Source organism: Hyperoodon ampullatus (assembly GCF_949752795.1).
Source record: "Hyperoodon ampullatus genome assembly, chromosome: 12".
Classification (NCBI taxonomy): domain Eukaryota; kingdom Metazoa; phylum Chordata; class Mammalia; order Artiodactyla; family Ziphiidae; genus Hyperoodon; species Hyperoodon ampullatus.
Window position 1 is genome coordinate 68,412,088 of NC_136925.1, and position 18,543 is coordinate 68,430,630.

General features: G+C 35.5%; 1 protein-coding gene across 1 annotated transcript in view; it reads left to right on the forward strand.

Annotated features, from left to right (window-relative positions):
- PEX3 (peroxisomal biogenesis factor 3) overlaps window positions 1–18,543 on the forward strand; it is a gene marked incomplete at both ends in the record, with an annotated part of 34,773 nt that overhangs the window by 7,058 nt on the left and 9,172 nt on the right. Inside the window, 8 exons of the mRNA XM_079716387.1 lie at window positions 1,363–1,494; window positions 6,080–6,161; window positions 12,537–12,580; window positions 13,847–13,971; window positions 14,259–14,325; window positions 14,427–14,481; window positions 15,011–15,179; window positions 16,765–16,835. Of these exons, the coding sequence (XP_079572513.1) occupies window positions 1,363–1,494; window positions 6,080–6,161; window positions 12,537–12,580; window positions 13,847–13,971; window positions 14,259–14,325; window positions 14,427–14,481; window positions 15,011–15,179; window positions 16,765–16,835 (745 nt within the window). The remainder of the gene's footprint in view (window positions 1–1,362; window positions 1,495–6,079; window positions 6,162–12,536; window positions 12,581–13,846; window positions 13,972–14,258; window positions 14,326–14,426; window positions 14,482–15,010; window positions 15,180–16,764; window positions 16,836–18,543) is intronic.

Consider the following 18,543-nt stretch of genomic DNA (forward strand, 5'->3'; position numbering starts at 1 on the left):
GGTTAACCCTCTTGACTAAGAATCCTTCGAACTAGCAGCTGAGGATCCAAGACTAAGCTATTCCTAAGGGTGAAGGACTTGCTCGTATATTCTTGTTCAAATGAATATTACTAAAATGTTTCAGAGGGCTTCCCTGGTGGCGCAGTGGTTGAGAGTCTGCCTGCCAATGCAGGGGGCGCGGGCCCCGGTCCGGGAGGATCCCAAATGCCGCGGAGCGGCTGGGCCTGTGAGCCATGGCTGCTGAGCCTGCGCGTCCAGAGCCTGTGCTCTGCAACAGGAGAGGCCACAACAGTGAGAGGCCCGTGTACCAAAAAAAAAAAAAAAAAGTTTCAGCTAACCCAGTATCTTAAACACCAGTCATTTAATCTGTGAAAAGCCATTTCTGATATTCATTTTACTAGGTTAGTTGAAGTGCTTAAACCTTGAAATATGGCTTTTGATCAAATGCTAACTAACCACGCTGGAGTGTTAACATTCCCAGTCAGGACAACTGACTGCCTATAAGGTATGACCAAAATGTGCACGTTTCATATTATACTGTCTATACTGAAATGTGTTAAAGTAAATTACAGGCCGCAAGACCCCACCCATGTTTTTCTATCGTAGTGTCATAATTTAGGAAGTTTTGTACCCTCTTCACCTTCCCTTTTGCACTTAAGTTTCTAGTTTTAGATGTCTGCTTGACAACCTACCTTTCTTTTATTCTTCCTTTTAAATTTTTTCTTATATTTTTAAAAAGTATTATATTTTGATTGAACAAAATGTGTAAACCATAGAGAAGCAAGCAGAAGGAAAAAAATCACCTGCTATCCCACTATTTAACAATGATCATTGTTTAATATATGTAAGAAATTAAAATCCATCTGTTGTCATATATGTTTACTTACATTAAAAAGCAAAACTTCTAGGATCTTATTTTATCCTCTAACACTATAACATGGATGTTTCCTTAAGTCATTAACTATTTAGCAATGTAGTTTTTAATAGCTACGTAAGAGTCCATTGTATAGCTAGACCATAATGTATTTAAACAGTTCCCTTTTGCTGGACATTTAGAATATCTCCAGTTCACCATTAAAGGCATTGCCTGACTTTGTAGATTTAATTCCTTTCTGTTTCTTTAGACCTAGTCTTTATGTACCTATCTATCATTGGCTTTTAAAATGCCAGTCTCCTTTTCCTTCTCTTCAGGTTGCAATTCTTATACAGTTCTTTAATTTAGGCTCTTAAAAGTTGTAATTTTTAGCTTTGCACTAATATAAGCCTCATATTTGGATAAAGTGGGTTAAAATATTGTTTAGAATTTTTAATACTCTGATTAACTGAATTAATATACTAACTTGTTTTAAAAAATAATTTTAGGAGTATATATCCTGGGGAAATATGGACAGAAGAAAATCAGAGAAATACAAGAAAGGGAGGCTGCAGAATACATTGCCCAAGCACGACGACAATATCATTTTGAAAGTAACCAGAGGACTTGCAATATGACAGGTAAGACAAAGAGAACTATTTATACATGTATAAAGTTGCTTGATGATTTATATTAATTTGCATACCTCCAGGACCAAAGTTAGAGGAAAAGGCAAAAATGATAAATCTAGCAAGTATTTACATGATTTAACTGAAATACATCATTTAATGTAGATTTGGAAAATCAATGTAAATTAATATGCAACATAGATGCTTGTTCATTCATTTTATTTATTCATTCAGCAAATACTCAGAGTACTCAGCACTGGGGAAACAGAAGGTGAACAATTAAAAAAAAAAAACCTGACCTTCAGAGTTTATTCACTAGTGAGCGAAAAAGATGATAAACAACAGATAAATGACTTGAGGCAGTGATGACTGCTTACAGGAGAATGAGCTGTGTGAGGGGTGGGGTGCTCTTTAAGGGGGGCAACCAGGAGTCAGGCCTCTTTAAGGAGGTGACATTTGAGGAGAAATTAAATGGTACAATGGAGGGAGCCATACAAAATGCCTGTGGTTGGGAACAAGCTTGGCGTATTTGAGAAATAGCGAAAAAGGCTGTGTAGCTAGAGTAGCATGAGCAATGGAAGAAGAGCGATAGGAGACAGGGCTGCAGGAGTGGGCCTGACGCCATTGGGCCATATATGTCATAGTACAGAATTTCTTATATTTACAAGGCACCTAGAGACCTATAAGTCTAACACAATAGTATATACTCAGTGTTAATCAGTGGTAATAATTTAATCTCCAGAGCCAGAAACCTACTGGGAGGATGCTATAACAAAATCAGCTGCCCATATTTGAAGAAAACAAGGTGTTATGTTATAATTGGCATAACTCCTTGAAGAATTAGTTCTCAAATCCATGTCAAACTTGTTTTTCTTTGTTATTGTTTGAAGCTTAATGCTTTTCTACTATTTCTTTCAAGAACAATTAATTTATAAAAAAATTTATAAAGGTAGGTTCTCTTTGTTCAATTTTAAAAGTAGAATATTTTTTCAAGGTTGGAAGAACTTTGTTTTTAGTTCAGTCTTATTTGATAAAGAGGCTGGGATTAAGAAGGTTAAGAGACACATTCCATTTCAGCTGGAGTATGATTTTTTTTTTTTTTGGTCTGTGCCATGTGGCACGCCGGATCTTAGTTCCCCTACCTGGGATTGAACACGTGCCCCCTGCATTGGGAGCTCAGAATCTTAACCACTGGACTGCCAGGGAAGTCCCATGATTTTTAATGTTTGAGATAATAATACTTCAATCTATAAAGCAAAAATTAATCATAAATGCTGTGTAAAATGGCAACTCAGATAAGGTACAGTAAGTAAGAGCACAGGCTCAAGGGTGAGGCAGATCTGGTTCCGTTCCGAGTTCTGCCTTGTAATATCTGTGTGTCTTTGGGCAAATCTAAATCTAGTTCTTTCCTCTATAAAATGATCTTCATAAAACCCACTTCATAAATGTTTTATGAGAATGCAGTAATTCATATAAAGTGCTTGGTCATAATAAATACTCAGTAACTGATAACTTTTTTTAAATTACACAATTCTTTAAATCAATATTTAGCATTCAATGTAGTGGTACTACCAAGGACATTTTAATGAATTTTTAAAGAATAAGAGCAGTCCATTTCTTATTTTTCTTTTCTTTTCTTTTTAATTGAATGCAAGCTTCTTTAAATTCTGTAGTGCTTTACAGTTTTCAGAAGTTTCACATACATGATTTCATATAATCCCCTAATAATCCTTTTTTTTCCCACCCCTGTACTGCCCCTGCCCCCTTCCCTCTCCCCACTGGTAACCACTAGTTTAAGAACAGTTCACTTCCAGTTATTACTCAAGTTTTCAAAAAATGAAAAATGCTGACTTCTGGGATCTCAAAATACATCTTAGTTTGACATGGACCCTTGTGTCAGTTTAGGTGCTCTGGGAAGCACAGGTAAGATGGGATTAGCTGTGCAGGAGACTGACTGGGGGGAACGCCCATGCAGAATAAAGAGGAGGGAGCAGAAGTAAGCAAGGAGAGCCTTTAGACCACCGTACAGGTCTGATAGTTGTGAATAGAATGGGCAAAGGAAGGAAGGTTAGGTAAGAAGAGTCTCTGACTACAGCACGGTTTTAAGACAGTTTTGACAGGCCAGTCGGGAGTCCTCAAGCCTAAGTTCCCTGGTAGAGGAGTCCCTCAGGATCGGGCCTGCTTTAGTATCCCCACCAAGCACTGTCATTGGCTGAGAGCAGTGTAGATCCAGAGGGGTGGCAGCTGGAGCTGTCAGTTAATTATGCTCCTCCCAGCAGAAGATGTGAGTGGCACATTTCCATGACCATCACACCCCTCAGATGAATAAATAGCTGATATAGGCAGTTAACACTAAAATATGGTGCCCACTAAGAGCCAAAATATAGGTTCACTAAAAAAATTTCCAAATTAGCTTTCTGATATGTATTGATAATGGGGTTACAAATCATATAATTAAATTTCTGTTCTTTTGAATAAGATGTAATGGACATACTAGAAATATTTAGTACTTTTAGGTAAATATAATCAGTTTTTTAACCCAAGAAGTTGGCCCCAACTTGAAAGATAGTATCTAATGGAATGCTTCTGTGCCCTGCCCATTGTCTTTACCATCTTCATGATTTTACTAAAGATATGGGAGAAGTGCTTATTAAATTTACACATGACACAACGCTTGGATGCATAACTGACACTACAAATGAAGTTTTGGGATACAAAATAGTCTAGTCCCGTTTAAGTGCTAGACTGGGATAAAAGAATTGTTCTGCATTAAAAGTCAATTGTACTGATACAGAATTATCCAAGCTTGCTTAAAAACAGGATGTATGAGTAAAGATTGGGAATTCTAGTTGAACATAAGCTTGTTATGAACCAGAGTATGATGTGACTTCTGGAAATACTAATGTAATCTTAGACTGAAGTAATAAAGTCTGTGGTTCAGCTCAAAGGTAGTTATAACATGCTCTGTGGTAGTCAGAGCAGAGGTCCATTTCTGCCTCTCACATGTTAAGAAGATACAAACTGGCATGTGTCAGAAGAAGCCAAGTAAGGATAATAATGAAAAGAGCTAACACTTACTCAGCATTTCCATGTGTAAAGAAGCACTGTTCTAATGCCTTTTATCCTTAATCCTTACAACAGTCCTGTAAGGTAGATCCACTGTCATCCTCAGTTTACAGATGAGGAAACTGAGGCACAGAGAAGTTAAATAATTTGCTCAGGTTCACACAGATTCAAGGCTGGTGAAGGGTTGTCCTGTGATTTGTGGTTGGACTGGGGATGTTTATCATGGAGACCAGGCGGCTAAAGCAAGACATGAAAGCTGTATTCAACTCAATACAGAAACATATTTGTTCAGTGTTAGTACAGATGGCTAGAAGAGAAGAATAGCCTTGTCTTTGGTTGAATATGCTGAAGTGGAAAGTCAGAAGCTCTTATCTCTCAGGAGAATTATTGAAGAGATTCCTCTTAAATCATGTTGTCATACCACATAATCTTTAAAGTTCCCTACTACTTTTTCTGAATGTAGGACTCTAGTGTTGCTTTTTCTTGGTAAGATAAAATACCATGTTTAGGCTAGATATATATACCACGGACGCTAAGAGAGAAACCACGTTTTACATTGACTGAGCTGCTACTTTAGTTAGTGGTCTAAACAACTTAGGTGATTTAATCATATATCTTGAGGAAATATGCTGAAGCTACACAATGCAGCACTGAAATAAATGTTTGGAGTAGGTTAAAAGCTGAATTTTCTATAGAAAAAAATAACATGGATCTTGTCATTAATATCTTGCCTTGTCAAGAAGTAAAAATCATACACTAAAGTTTTCCCTTTTAGAATATGGCATTTGTAATCTCTTGCTATTTTTTCATTTTGTTATCACGACTTCTTTAGTGTTAGAAATACATTTTAAATTTATGTATGTACATTTCACCAACACTTCTTATACCATGCGTAGAGCCATAAATAAAGTAACTCCCATAAATTACATGCAGTCTTTTTCTCCATAGAGTATTATATCTTATTGTATCTTCATGTTGGTATTCGAACAATAGCCATTGTCAAAACCAAAACTACAGCTCGGCAGCTCTTAATTCCTAGCCTGATGCACTTTTGTCTAGGTTGTAACAAATGCCTGTTGCTTTGTAGTATTTAAGAAATAAATGTTTTCTAAAATTAGAAATAAAATGTGGAGTAAGAAGCATAGCTAAAGACAAAAGATCATTTTATTGAATCAGAAATAAACATTTATTGTAAAAGATCTGGAAAAAAAAAAGAATTATCCGTAGTCTGTAGCAAAGACCAATACTGTTAACATTTGGGAATAATTCTTCCCATTCTTTCTTCTACATGTACTTGTTTGCATCACTATGATCACAACATGTATATGCATAATTTTGCTTCACGTGAGCAGATAAATGATTTATTAGTATGTAACTGGTTTTTATTCTTAATAATAATTTGAAAGCCCTGACCTTCCTTACCAACCCTTGCTAGCTGCTAGTCTTGTCATATAGCCTAAAACAATGTGCATTTCTCAGTGAAGGCAGTCCTATCACTTGTGACCTTTTTAATTTTCTGTTTGTATTATAGTGCTGTCCATGCTTCCAACACTGAGAGAGGCCTTAATGCAGCAACTCAATTCTGAGAGCCTTACAGCTCTGCTAAAAAACAGGTAAATGCAAGTTACAGCCATTCTCATTTATACATTGCACTGAAAATTTATAGAATGTAACTGAAATACTTTTCAGAAGTCTTTGTTTTCTTATTTTTCTTTCTATTTAGAGCTTATAATAAATAAGCTCATTTAGAAAAAAATATTTACTTACGATATCATTTAATTAATATTTTGTCCATTTATTTATGTTCTACCTTGATGTGCAAAGTATTTAGGGTGACAATATTTGTATGTATTCTGGTTTTCATATGAAGAGATCTTCTGTCACTTTGACATTTTTTCAGAAATTTAATTATTGAGTACTTAGGGAATGTGTTCCTGAACCAGATGTTGTGAAGTGACAGTAATGTTAAATATTAAATATTAATTCTTTAATATTCTTAAAGAGTTTACAGCATGCTATCTAAAGCATGTGAACATACATTTTTAAATAACTAAAGCATATGAACTTACATTTTATATCATTAACAAAATGAAGTACAAATATAACATGAACATATGATAATGATAATTTATCTTACCATGACAGTGTACTGTGAACAAAGCACTTTCATACATAGGACCTTGTATGTGGAGAGTAGTATGTATTGGAGTATTGTAATTTAGTGTGATGCTATGTTAGTTTGAGAAGACTTCCAGAAGGAAATGGCTTCTTTTAATGAACAAGAAGGGAGGTGGAGGGGAATGGTTTCACTAAATATATTTTAATCATTGTGGCCTTATCGAAAGATACTCATTTTCCATGTAATCATCCTCCAGTAGTCAGGGGAAAGAAAGTGCTCTTTCTGGGGTGTCTCTTTGTGCCAGGCCCAGTGCTAGATACATTACTCCCATTTAATTTCCACAGTATCCTTGTGAGGCAGATTTTTTTTTTAACATCTTTATTGGAGTATAATTGCTTTACAATGGTGTGTTAGTTTCTGCTTTATAACAAAGTGAATCAGCTATACATATACATATATCCCCATATCTCCTCCCTCTTGCGTCTCCCTCCCACCCTCCCTATCCCACCCCTCTAGGTGGTCACAAAGCACCTAGCTGATCTCCCTGTGCTATGCAGCTGCTTCCCACTAGCTATCTATTTTACATTTGGTAGTGTATATATGTCCATGCCACTCTCTCACTTCGTCCCAGCTTACCCGTCCCCCTCCCCGTGTCCTCAAGTCCATTCTCTGCATCTGCATCTTTATTCCTGTCCTTCCCCTGTGTTCTTCATAACCATTTTTTTTCTTTAAATTCCATATATATGTGTTAGCATACAGTATTTGTTTTTCTCTTTCTGACTTACTTCACTCTGTATGACAGTCTCTAGGTCCATCCACCTCACTACAAATAACTCAATTTCGTTTCTTTTTATGGCTGAGTAATATTCCATTGTATATATGTGCCACATCTTTATCCATTCATCTGTCGAGGCACACTTAGGTTGCTTCTGAGGCAGATATTATTAACTCCATTTTGCAAATAGGAATTTAGTGTTCAGGCAGATTATGCAGCAAGCTGGAAAATTTCTTTGAAGACATTTTCTGTAGTCAGATAATACCTCCCAAAATAACAGTGAATTTATATACAATTGGTTTGTGTACTTTTTTTGGATGGGGGTATAAATTGTAATTTTTTAATTAGAAAACAAATATACAACTTGGAATGGATTTGAAGCAAATTGTGTCATAACAGTTTTTAAGTGGCTAAAACAAAGTTTAAAAATCAAGTAACGGGCTTCCCTGGTGGCGCAGTGGTTGAGAGTCCGCCTGCCGATGCAGGGGACACGGGTTCGTGCCCCGGTCCGGGAAGATCCTGCATGCCGCGGAGCGGCTGGGCCCATGAGCCATGGTCGCTGAGCCTGCGCGTCCGGAGCCTGTGCTCTGCAACGGGAGAGGCCACAACAGTGAGAAGCCCGCGTACCACCGGAAAAAAAAAAAAAAATCAAATAACAGGGACTCCCCTGGTGGTCCAGTGGTTAAGAATCCGTCTTCCAATGCAGGGGATGCAGGTTCAATCCCTGGTCGGGGAGCTAAGATCCCACACGCCATGGGGCAACTAAGCCTGCGCGTCACAACTACTGAGCCCGCACGCCACAACTACTGAGCCTGCGCACCACAACTAGAGAGAAAGCCCACGCACGTGCCACAACAAAGAGCCCACACACTGCAACAAAAGATTCCACGTGCTGCAACTAAGACCCAACGCAGCCAACAATAAAAATAAATTTTAAAAAAATAAATAAAAATCAAGTAACAATAAAAGAAAAGTGTATGAGTACCTGGATAATACCCGTTTTGCAATACTGCAGCTTTTAAATACATATTATTGACTGTCCATAATCCACACAAAGTTACAACTCTCCACTTCAACAACATGATGACAGTCCCTAAAGGAAACTACTTAAAGAAAGGCATAACCTAGATATTCCCTCATTCAACCAACTGATCAGGTTTTTTAATCTGATTAAAGTATAATGCTAGTGATAGGAATTTTTTCCTTAGTTTCATGATTCTTAGAGGCTGACACACTTTTACTACTACTTATGGATGTAAGGTTTGGTTTATAAATTAGTTCATGTGATTATATAAAGAAGAAACATATAGAAAAATAAATTTTAATTGCCTTAAGTTTTAGTCTTACTGAGAAGGCAAGACAAATGAAATAAGTGAATACACTTTTATAAAAGCAGCACAGAAACACACACATTAAACATAAGTGGGATTCTTTTTTTTTTTTTTTTTACATCTGTATTGGAGTATAATTTCTTAACAATGGTGTGTTAGTTTCTGCTTTATAACAAATTTAATCAGTTATACATATACATATGTTCCCATATCCCCTCCCTTTTGCGTCTCCCTCCCACCCTCCCTATCCCACCCCTCCAGGCGGTCACAAAGCACCGAGCTGATCTCCCTGTGCTATGCGGCTGCTTCCCACTAGCTATCTACCTTACGTTTGGTAGTGTATATATGTCCATAAGTGGGATTCTTTCTTGGTAACCCTGTTTCCTGTAAGGCCCTACATTTCCTGTGTTTTGGGGGATTCAAGATAATTAAGATAAGGTCTCTTTCTCTCTAAGACCTTGTCATCCAAAGGAGGAATTAGATGAAGTAAATTGTCATAATTCAAGACATACTATGGTTAGTCTGTGGTAAAAAGTAAAAGCAAAATGTGGGGAGAAAATGTGGGAGGCTAGAGAGCAAAGGGATTAATGATGGGTAATCCTGGATAGCTTTAAAGAAAAGGCATGAGCCCTCTTTATACACAGGAGAATTTCTTAAATTCTTGGAAGGATAAGATGCACAACAGTTCTCCTCATTGCCTATTTCCTCCTTAAACATCTCCGTGTTATTTTTTCTTTCCTTTCTTTTGATTTGAAATTACTATTTGCAGTTTGGGGGCTGGGGGAGGGGATAATGTCCATTTGAAAAGTATTTGCATAAAGAGATGCTTGAGCCCTTACAAAGTGTGATTAAAGTAAGGCCTCCAATCTTATGACTGCTTTTGTATTGGTTTTCAGTCAACTCCGGCCTCATATAAGCCTGTCAAGCAAGTTAATTTTCTCCTTAAACTGTGATAATAACTAATCAGAAATAAATGAAAGATTTGATAGTCTTATTTTATCAGTTTTATAGTAGCAAATAAACAGCCATCGCTGCCTTTAATATTTGGCATTCTTATTGATGATTGATAATGGCAATGTAGTTTCAATGGCAAAGGATCTTAAACATCCTTCATCACAAGACAAGTAGAACACTTTGATAGGATTAGTTTAATTCTTAAACATATTTTGGTAATATTAAAGAGTCTGATTGTATTTAACTTGGAGTTGGTTTCCATCAGACAAATCATTTGAAAGGAATCTTGGCCTAGAAAGTACTTTCCTCTCTTCTACATAGGTTTGGAATCAGAATCTTTAAAACAGATAAGGTGAATTTTTTTTTCATTTTTTGTAAATACATATATTAAAAATGATTACCACAGTCAAGCTAATTAACATATCCATCACCTCATGTAGTTACCATTTTTTTGGTGTGTGGTGAGAACACTTAACATCTATTCTCAGGAAATTTCAAGTATATGAAAGCATTATTATCAACTGTATTCACCATGCTGTACATTAGGTCTCATCTTGTAACTCAATTAAATCTACTTTTAAGTCTGATAGTGGTGAATGTCAACATGAAGAAATGTCCTGCATGGCTATAATTCAGTCCTGTCCCACCAAAATCATGCCAAATAAGTACAGTTTCCAGACAGATACCCTAATTTGCCCTTCCACAGCCTGCTGCTATTGAACACTTCTTGTGTTAAAATTTTGGAACCACTGTTTTCTTATCTTGTTTCATTTAGAATTTCTATAAGAATCACTTTGAAATTTATCTTAGATAACATTCAAAAGAAGTGATTTACTTGCATTAAAATACCTAACCCTTGAATTGTGGTTGATTCCCAATTTAATATGGGACTAAAATATGGTGTTCTGCCACAAGGCCTGAACAGTAGCGTAAGGTTGCAGCAGGGCCTTGTAGGATTTTCTCCATGTATCTACCAAACTTTTGCCATCTAGAAAAGGGATACCTGAAGCTCTACAGTCTCTCCAGTGCCAAAGAAAGATAAGAAGCTAGTAATATCCCACAATTGTAATGGTAACTCATTGTCTGATTATAATTATAAAGAATATGGGATTGTATTTTTTGTATCTTTGTGGTTTTTTAATTTCATTTTTCTAGTAATTCGTTTTTATTGTATTTTACCAAACTGTTCATCTGTGACAGATTAGAAATAAGAAAAAAACCTGGTCCTACCACAAAGGTGATTTGAAAAGCCCTGAACTTCGTCCACATAGTATACACACACAGTGAGTAGAGTACTATGCCGTGGTTTAAAAAAAAAAAACAAAAAAAAAACCGATGGCTACTATCTCTATACTATTATGGAATGATCCCCAGGATATATTGTTATATATTTTACAGAGATAAAGGAAAATGTGTATAGAATGCCACCATTTATCTAAGGGGGCAGATATGAATATATATACATTCTTGCCTATATAAAGGAAAACAATGGGAAGTTAAAGTATATTTTTTTAATAGTTACCTATGAAGAAGAAAAAGAATAAAGGTAGGTAGGAATGGACTTCTTTGAATATACTGTGTTGTATAAATTTGAGTTTGGAACCATATAAATATTTTACATATTTATAAAACTATGTTTAGTGTTTAAAAAGCAATGTCTAAAAAGTGATAGTAAAATAAATGAAATTAACCCACATGTGTATCTAGTTGGTGTTGTAATCACAAAAACAGAAACTATGCCAAGTGACTTTAAAATAGAAATTTGACTTTGTGTTTTTAGTGGGATATATACTCTTAGAGCATTCAGAATTGAAAAAAAAAAACTTAAACTCTTTTCACTGTTGCTATTGCTATTCTGAGACTGTTGTCCATAGAGTGAGGGATGAAGCAAATTAGTAATTATGTTAGTTTCACTGATTTCTAGTGTGGGCAAAAAGAAATACAGATGTAAGAACAATGAGATTGTTAAAAAACCCAGTGGTCCTAATTTTGAATTAGAAGTATCAATGTGAATTCATGATGTATTTTATCTCTTTGAATATATGTTCATATAAATAAATAAATAATACATATATTGATATTTATTAGCTTAGTCTACTGAAAAGGCTTAGAAATAATGACCTACCCAGTAGCAATGAACATCCTTAATCAAAGTTTGCAGTCTCAGACTACCATTTTCCACTACTAGGAACCAGGACTCTCAGAGAAATGGATGATTTCAGGTTTGCAGCAAGAATTGAACAAGATGAACCCAGAACAGCTTTTTATGTCAGAAAGCAAGGAAGCTGTCAAAGACTAAAGGGGTCATGTCAAAAGGACTTAGGAACTAACCTGAATAGCCCCACAATAGTCAAAGATGGGCAGTTTGAACATCAGTAAGGATAATAACTGCAGTGGGTAGAAACACATCAAACACACATTTAAATGCATGTGTTTGTAATGATACTTTCAAACAAAAAATACTTCATTACACCTTTGAAGGGTTATAGAACCTACTGCATTATTTATAAAACAGTAAATAAGGGAAAGAAATAAATACTATTCCTGCTTTTCCTGTATGATTTTATAATACACATATGCATATGCTCAGAAGGAGGAGAAAGACTGGAAGGATATACACTAGGATACTATGAAAATGGTTGTTATTATCACTTACTGAAATTACAGTTGTTTTTACTATATTTTATGGGCTTTGTTTTCTGCAGTTATCCTGTGATAAAATATAATTAAGTATAGAGCTGTAAAGTTCAAAGTTTTCTGTTAGATTACCTATATTATTATTTTCATATTTTCTGATATTTTTCTTTAGGCCTTCAAACAAGCTAGACATATGGGAGGATCTGAAGATAATAAGTAAGCCTATGTATTCTGTGTAACAGCACAGCCTTAAAATATTTTTAATGGGAAATTTTTGTACTCTATTATGTGGGTAACTCTTCTTTACCTACCTCATAGAGTTTTTGTCAGATTAAATAATTCTCATAAAGCAAGTAGATCAATGGTCATAGAAACTAGTAACTCAATAAAAGTTAGCGGTGGTGGTGGTGGTATTATTATTGTTATGATAATATGTAAACCTGTCCTAGACTACATATATGCATATTAGGTACTGATATCTACAATATATACTTTGAAGGAAGTTTTTACTCCAACCCAGATAGTAACTTTACTTTGATATTGTATGCAAACTTTGATTAGTGATAAAAATTTGTAGCAAAAAGCTGCCCTAGAATAGATATATCTCCATGTCTCAGAACTTCATACTCTGTCAGTTATTCCTGTGTTTTCCTATCCATTCAGCTAATCCTTATCAACTGAACCATGCTTAAACTTTGCCTATTTGAAAATGAACTAAACTTTTGTACTACCCTGTATTTCCTTTCAGCTATTGTACTTTCTCACATCCATTGTATAATACAAAAGATTTCTACATTCCCTGTCTTTCCTTCTTCACTCCTACTCACTCTTTGACATACTAGAGCCTGGTTTCCGGTCGTGTATCTCCACCCAAGCAGATGTCTCAAGCATCAATAGTAACTTCTGTGTTGCTAAATCCACTGGACATTTTCATCCTACTAGACCTCTCCACAAGAGTCAGCACCTTTCTCTCTCCTCTGTTTTGAACGCTCTGTCCTAGCCGGGTCTCTGGATGTTTCCCTGTCTTTGTGTACCTTCCTCCAGCCCTTTAATGGGCTTATCCTTTATCCTCTTTCACCTGCCATTGATGGCTGGAGCTCTTCCATGCTCAGCCCTCTTCTCTTACTCAGAACTAGCTCCCTGGACAGCTCTGAGTTCTGAGGCTGCAACTCTTAGTGCTTCCCAGTCCTTTCTTTTTTTCCTTTCTAAGCTAATAATATATAACCCTTCACTGAATATATTGGGTATTGTTTTTTGTGGTTATTGTTTCAATTAAGAGATCATTCCTAATTTACAATAAACATTTTTTAAGCAGATAAACTATGACATGTTTTGAATTGATATATTTTTGTACTTGAAACAATTACAGATGTATTTTTAAAGTCATCTTATGAAAAAATAACTGTAGGAATGGTTTGTGATTTTACACATTTGTTTGTATTTTAATAATTAGTACCAAGTGGTTTTCTTTTCTCTGTAAAGGTTTCACAAGAAGTATCGTAGCTGTGTACAGTACTTGCATGTTGGTGGTTCTTTTGCGAGTTCAGTTAAACATAATTGGTGGATATATTTACCTGGATAATGCAGCAGTTGGCAAAAATTGCACCGTAAGTTTAATAAACTTCAATAGATATTGCCCTTTCTTTCAAGAGGTTCAAAATTTAATCAACTATTATTTATCATGATAATTCATATAGAATAAATATCTTTATATTTCATGTGATTATAAACTTTTAGCATTATTATTCTTCATATTTTGAAGCTAGGCTTTTTGTTATGTTAAAGAATAGTATTTTTCCTGTTGTTCCAGGTCCTAAAGAATCTCAGCTCAAGTTATAATGAAAATATTATTATTTACTAATAATATTGGGTACCTTATTTCTGTTTTATACAGACAGTTCTTGCCCCCCCAGATGTCCAACAGCAATATTTATCAAGTATTCAACACCTCCTTGGAGATGGTAAGATTCTTATTCGTGACCTGTAAACTAATTCTGATTCATTCATTTGTATTATTGAGGAATTGAAAAAGCGAACAACGCTTTTATGTTTGTTTTAATAGGCCTGACAGAATTGATCACTGTCATTAAACAAGCTGTACAGAAGATTTTAGGAAGGTAAGGCATTTTGCTTAGGCTTTTCTGACTTACTGATCCTGATGAATAAAAGAAAAATTAGAATTGTTCTAATGAAGCTAGTGATTTGACAAATGGTGGTCTGCGAAATTCTTAACCTAATACGGACACAGCCCTGCAGTGTTACGTTGTGGAATCCATTTTCTTCATCAGTATCAACCTTTTCATACTAAGGGAAAAGATTTAATGTTTCATTGTTTATTGATTGATTTCCAAACAAACCAGAGATATTTGGGTCATGAGATAAAAGATCTGCTTTTAAAAATCTGTGTCTGAGGCTTTTAACTCCCGTTCATACAGTGGGGATTTTCTTGTGAAATCTGCAACAAGATTTTTCTAGGCCCTTAATGGGTAGCTGATTTCTTAATCTACTCTAGTGATTTCATAGTCAGCAGTTTCAGGTTTGACTGGTTGAAACAGGATCTCAGGTAGTAACCTGTTAGGGAAAGAGTGTGTATAGGATGTGTTGTATACTTTCAATTTATCCCAATTCCCTTTTCTCTGTTTCTAGTGTTTCTCTTAAACATTCTTTGTCCCTTTTGGACTTGGAGCAAAAACTAAAAGAAATCAGAGATCTCGTTGAGCAACATAAATCTTCTTCTTGGATTAATAACGATGGATCCAGATCTTTATTGTGCCATTATATGATGCCAGATGAAGAAACTCCATTAGCAGTTCAGGTGCTTAATTCATAACCATTTAACCAAATGAATTACTCTTTTTTTTTAAGGTTTTTTTCACTATCTCTTAAAATTTAGATTTCTGAGTCTCTTGAAAGGTAAGTGATTGAAAGACATGTATTTCAGTAATTTAAATAAAACCTCATTAATTTAGAAAACAAGCTGTAAATGGAACTGACTTCTAGGTAGAAACAACTTTAGATATTCAGCAGAATTTTATTGAATATTAATTATTTGACAGACACTAGTATGATTGGGATATAAAATGAATAAGACATATTCATTACACCTGGGGAACACAGGAGACAAATTCAGTTCCTTTGGCTAGAGCATTTCTGTACAAGGTCAGGTAACAGAAGATAAAGCTGGTAGTTGGGGCAAGATCCTAAAGAGCTTTGTGTGCCAAGATAAAGAGTCTGAACTTCCATTTCAAATTCTAATCAGGCCAGTACCACAATCACATTTGCTTTTTAAGATGAATCAATGATGGCAGTATCTGAATGGACTGAAGGAGTCATCCAGTTGAGAAACAAAGAAGGCCTAATCTAACATTTATCAACTATGATGTTGCTATACACTGGTGTGTCCCAGCCAGTTGTGATTTAAGTTATTCATTGGTTAAGAATAATAAAAATGCCAAAGATTACAGGTTATAGACCTCATTTTTAAAAAATTTTATACCTAAGTGGATTGCATCTATTCTTTGCGGTTGAGAGAAGAATATCTCTCACTTAACAATTGGAGAAGTCTTAGACCAGAGAGTCCCCTATGCCATACCTCAGCGTAAAGGCCCTGTTAGAGCAAAGACTGCCATGTTTTTCATTGCCTGCCGGTTTCCCCCTTCCCCAGAAACCCCAGAGATAGATCTTTGTGGGTACTGAGAGACCCTGCATTCATGAATAGGCCAAAAAAAATTGCAAACCATCTGAGGAAACCCTGTGAACTGCAGGATGGAGGCTAAATTGAACGAGCAGAACAGACCTGACAGAATTAATGAAAGAAACAGGAGAAAACTTACTTACAAATTAGAATCTCAAGGAGATGCAATAATAGTATTTAAAAAGCTTTCTGGAATGATAAAGCAATTTCCAAATTTTAAAATTCAACAGTGGAATTAAAAAAGAAAATGATTCAAAAGAACAGATGAAGAGAGGGATGATAGACCAAATCTTACCTGAATTAAATTTAAACCTGCAACTTCAGATTGAAAGGACACACAGAGCCTTAGACTAAACTAGACTGATGAGAAAAGACACATACATATCCTGATAAAATGTCTTAACAATCAAAGAAAAAAAATCCCTGTCCTCTGAACCTCAAAGACTATTTTTTTCTTTGTAAGTATATTCTAGAAATGTGTCCAAGAGGGGTCAGATAAACAAAGATCTTACTGTGACTCATGTTTTAAATACTACTTACCTGTGCACATGAACCTTTATAGTTTTTTGAGTTTAACATTTTTTGATTGTTGATAGAGCATAGACTTTTAGGCTTCCTGAACTCCTGAGTTTATTAATATGATTTGTTTCATCATAACCCTGTGCTAATATTTGAAACCCTGAAGTGTGGCCTTTTAATTTCACAGGCCTGTGGGCTTTCTCCTAGAGATGTTACCACTATTAAACTACTCAATGAAACTAGAGACATGTTGGAAAGGTATGTATACTGCATGTAACAGAAAGCATGTGTTTCTTTTTTGAATGTACTTATGACCATTTTATAGTTTTTCTTGAACAACGTTCAACATAATATTTTGTTAAAATTAAATTTTAAATCTATTCCCCTGCCTTAAGTAGGATTTCCTGCCTAAACTAATGGCCCTCTTATTAGGGTGGGGAGGGAAGCAAAGATTTTTTTTAGGATACCCATGCCTTGCCCCCACCTACTTTCCTAGACTAGAGACTCTGATATACTAGTCAAGGAACTGGAAGATAGTTAGCATTTATATTTTGAGGAAAGCTTTCAAGGGTGATTCTCATATGCTCAGTGTGTAGTGGTAAATGGTTAGCAACCAGCCCTGTAAAGAAAAAAGACCAGAAACAAATTGTAGCCACAGCAGTGCTGACTACCAACTTGATGTCACTCAGTGCTGACTTGGAGAGTTGGGAAAAGATGCTGTTGGCAGCCAAAGCTAGCCAGCTCCAGCTAGGCCTCAGGTGTAGACACATGTACACACAAGCTAATGTGTATGCACACACACGCTAATGTGTATGCACACACACCTATACTCAATTTTGAGAACTACTTCCCCTAACCCTTTCAGGATAGTCTATAATGTTCCTAAATCTTTGAGTGATAAAAATTTCACATCCTTCCTAAACTGAGTATTACTATTTTAAATTACCCAGAAGAGAGCCAGAGTGTTAGAAATGGAAAAATCATCAGATTATGCATTAGAAGATGAGAGGACCTAAATTCTGGGTTGGCTGTCCTGTTTATTATCTGGTCAGCCTTGGTTGAGCCACTTACACTTACTGAGGTAGTTCTACCATTGTAAAATCTTAGTGGTAATACCAGTTCCATCCACTTTATCTTAAGTGATTAAAATATCAAAGTTTCTTTTCAATTAAAGATAATTTAAGATCAATTTTTCTAGTTTTTTTCTAGTTCTGTTTTCTGAGCAAATTATATCCTTTGTTTATAATATTTTTTCATAATTTTGAAGAAAATCAGCAAATTTTTAGGTTAACTCAGCTACTGACTCTACTATCTGAATTCATCAAGTTCTAGTCCCTTGACTTTCTACAGTAGCGATCTCCACTTTTTTCTTATTCAAACCACTCCATGAAGCTCTAGAAAAAGGTCATCAGTGATCTTTTGCCAAATCCAGTCAACATGTAATGTTCATCTTACTTGGCCTTTCTCTAATAACTGACACTGTTGATCAAGGCTTTCTTGAAATTCCTTTCTCTTATGGCTTCAATGAAAAATCTAATTTTTCTCCCAGTTCTCAGATCATTTCTTCTTAGGTTCCTCTATGCCTGCCTTTCCTTTAAATATTAGTGTTTCCCAGGTATTTGTTCTTATTTCATCCTCAGCTGCCCCAAGCAATTTTATATACTCCCATTAATTTACTGTCTGTATGTTAGTAATTCCCAAACTTATAGCCCTAGCCCTCCACTCTCATGAGTTGAATTGAGATTTCTCCATGTCGAAGATAGACCTAATCTGTTCAACTAGGCAGTTTCTAACCCTCATAGCATACATATATTATTCTTTATATCAAAGAGTTTTTGTGAGGTACTGACATGAAGTAACAAAAAGAGCTTGAACTTTAAGATCAAAAAGGCCTGGGTTCAAATTCTGGCTCCCATATTTACTAATTACATAACCTTTGGACAGATTTCTTCATCCCTCAAGTATC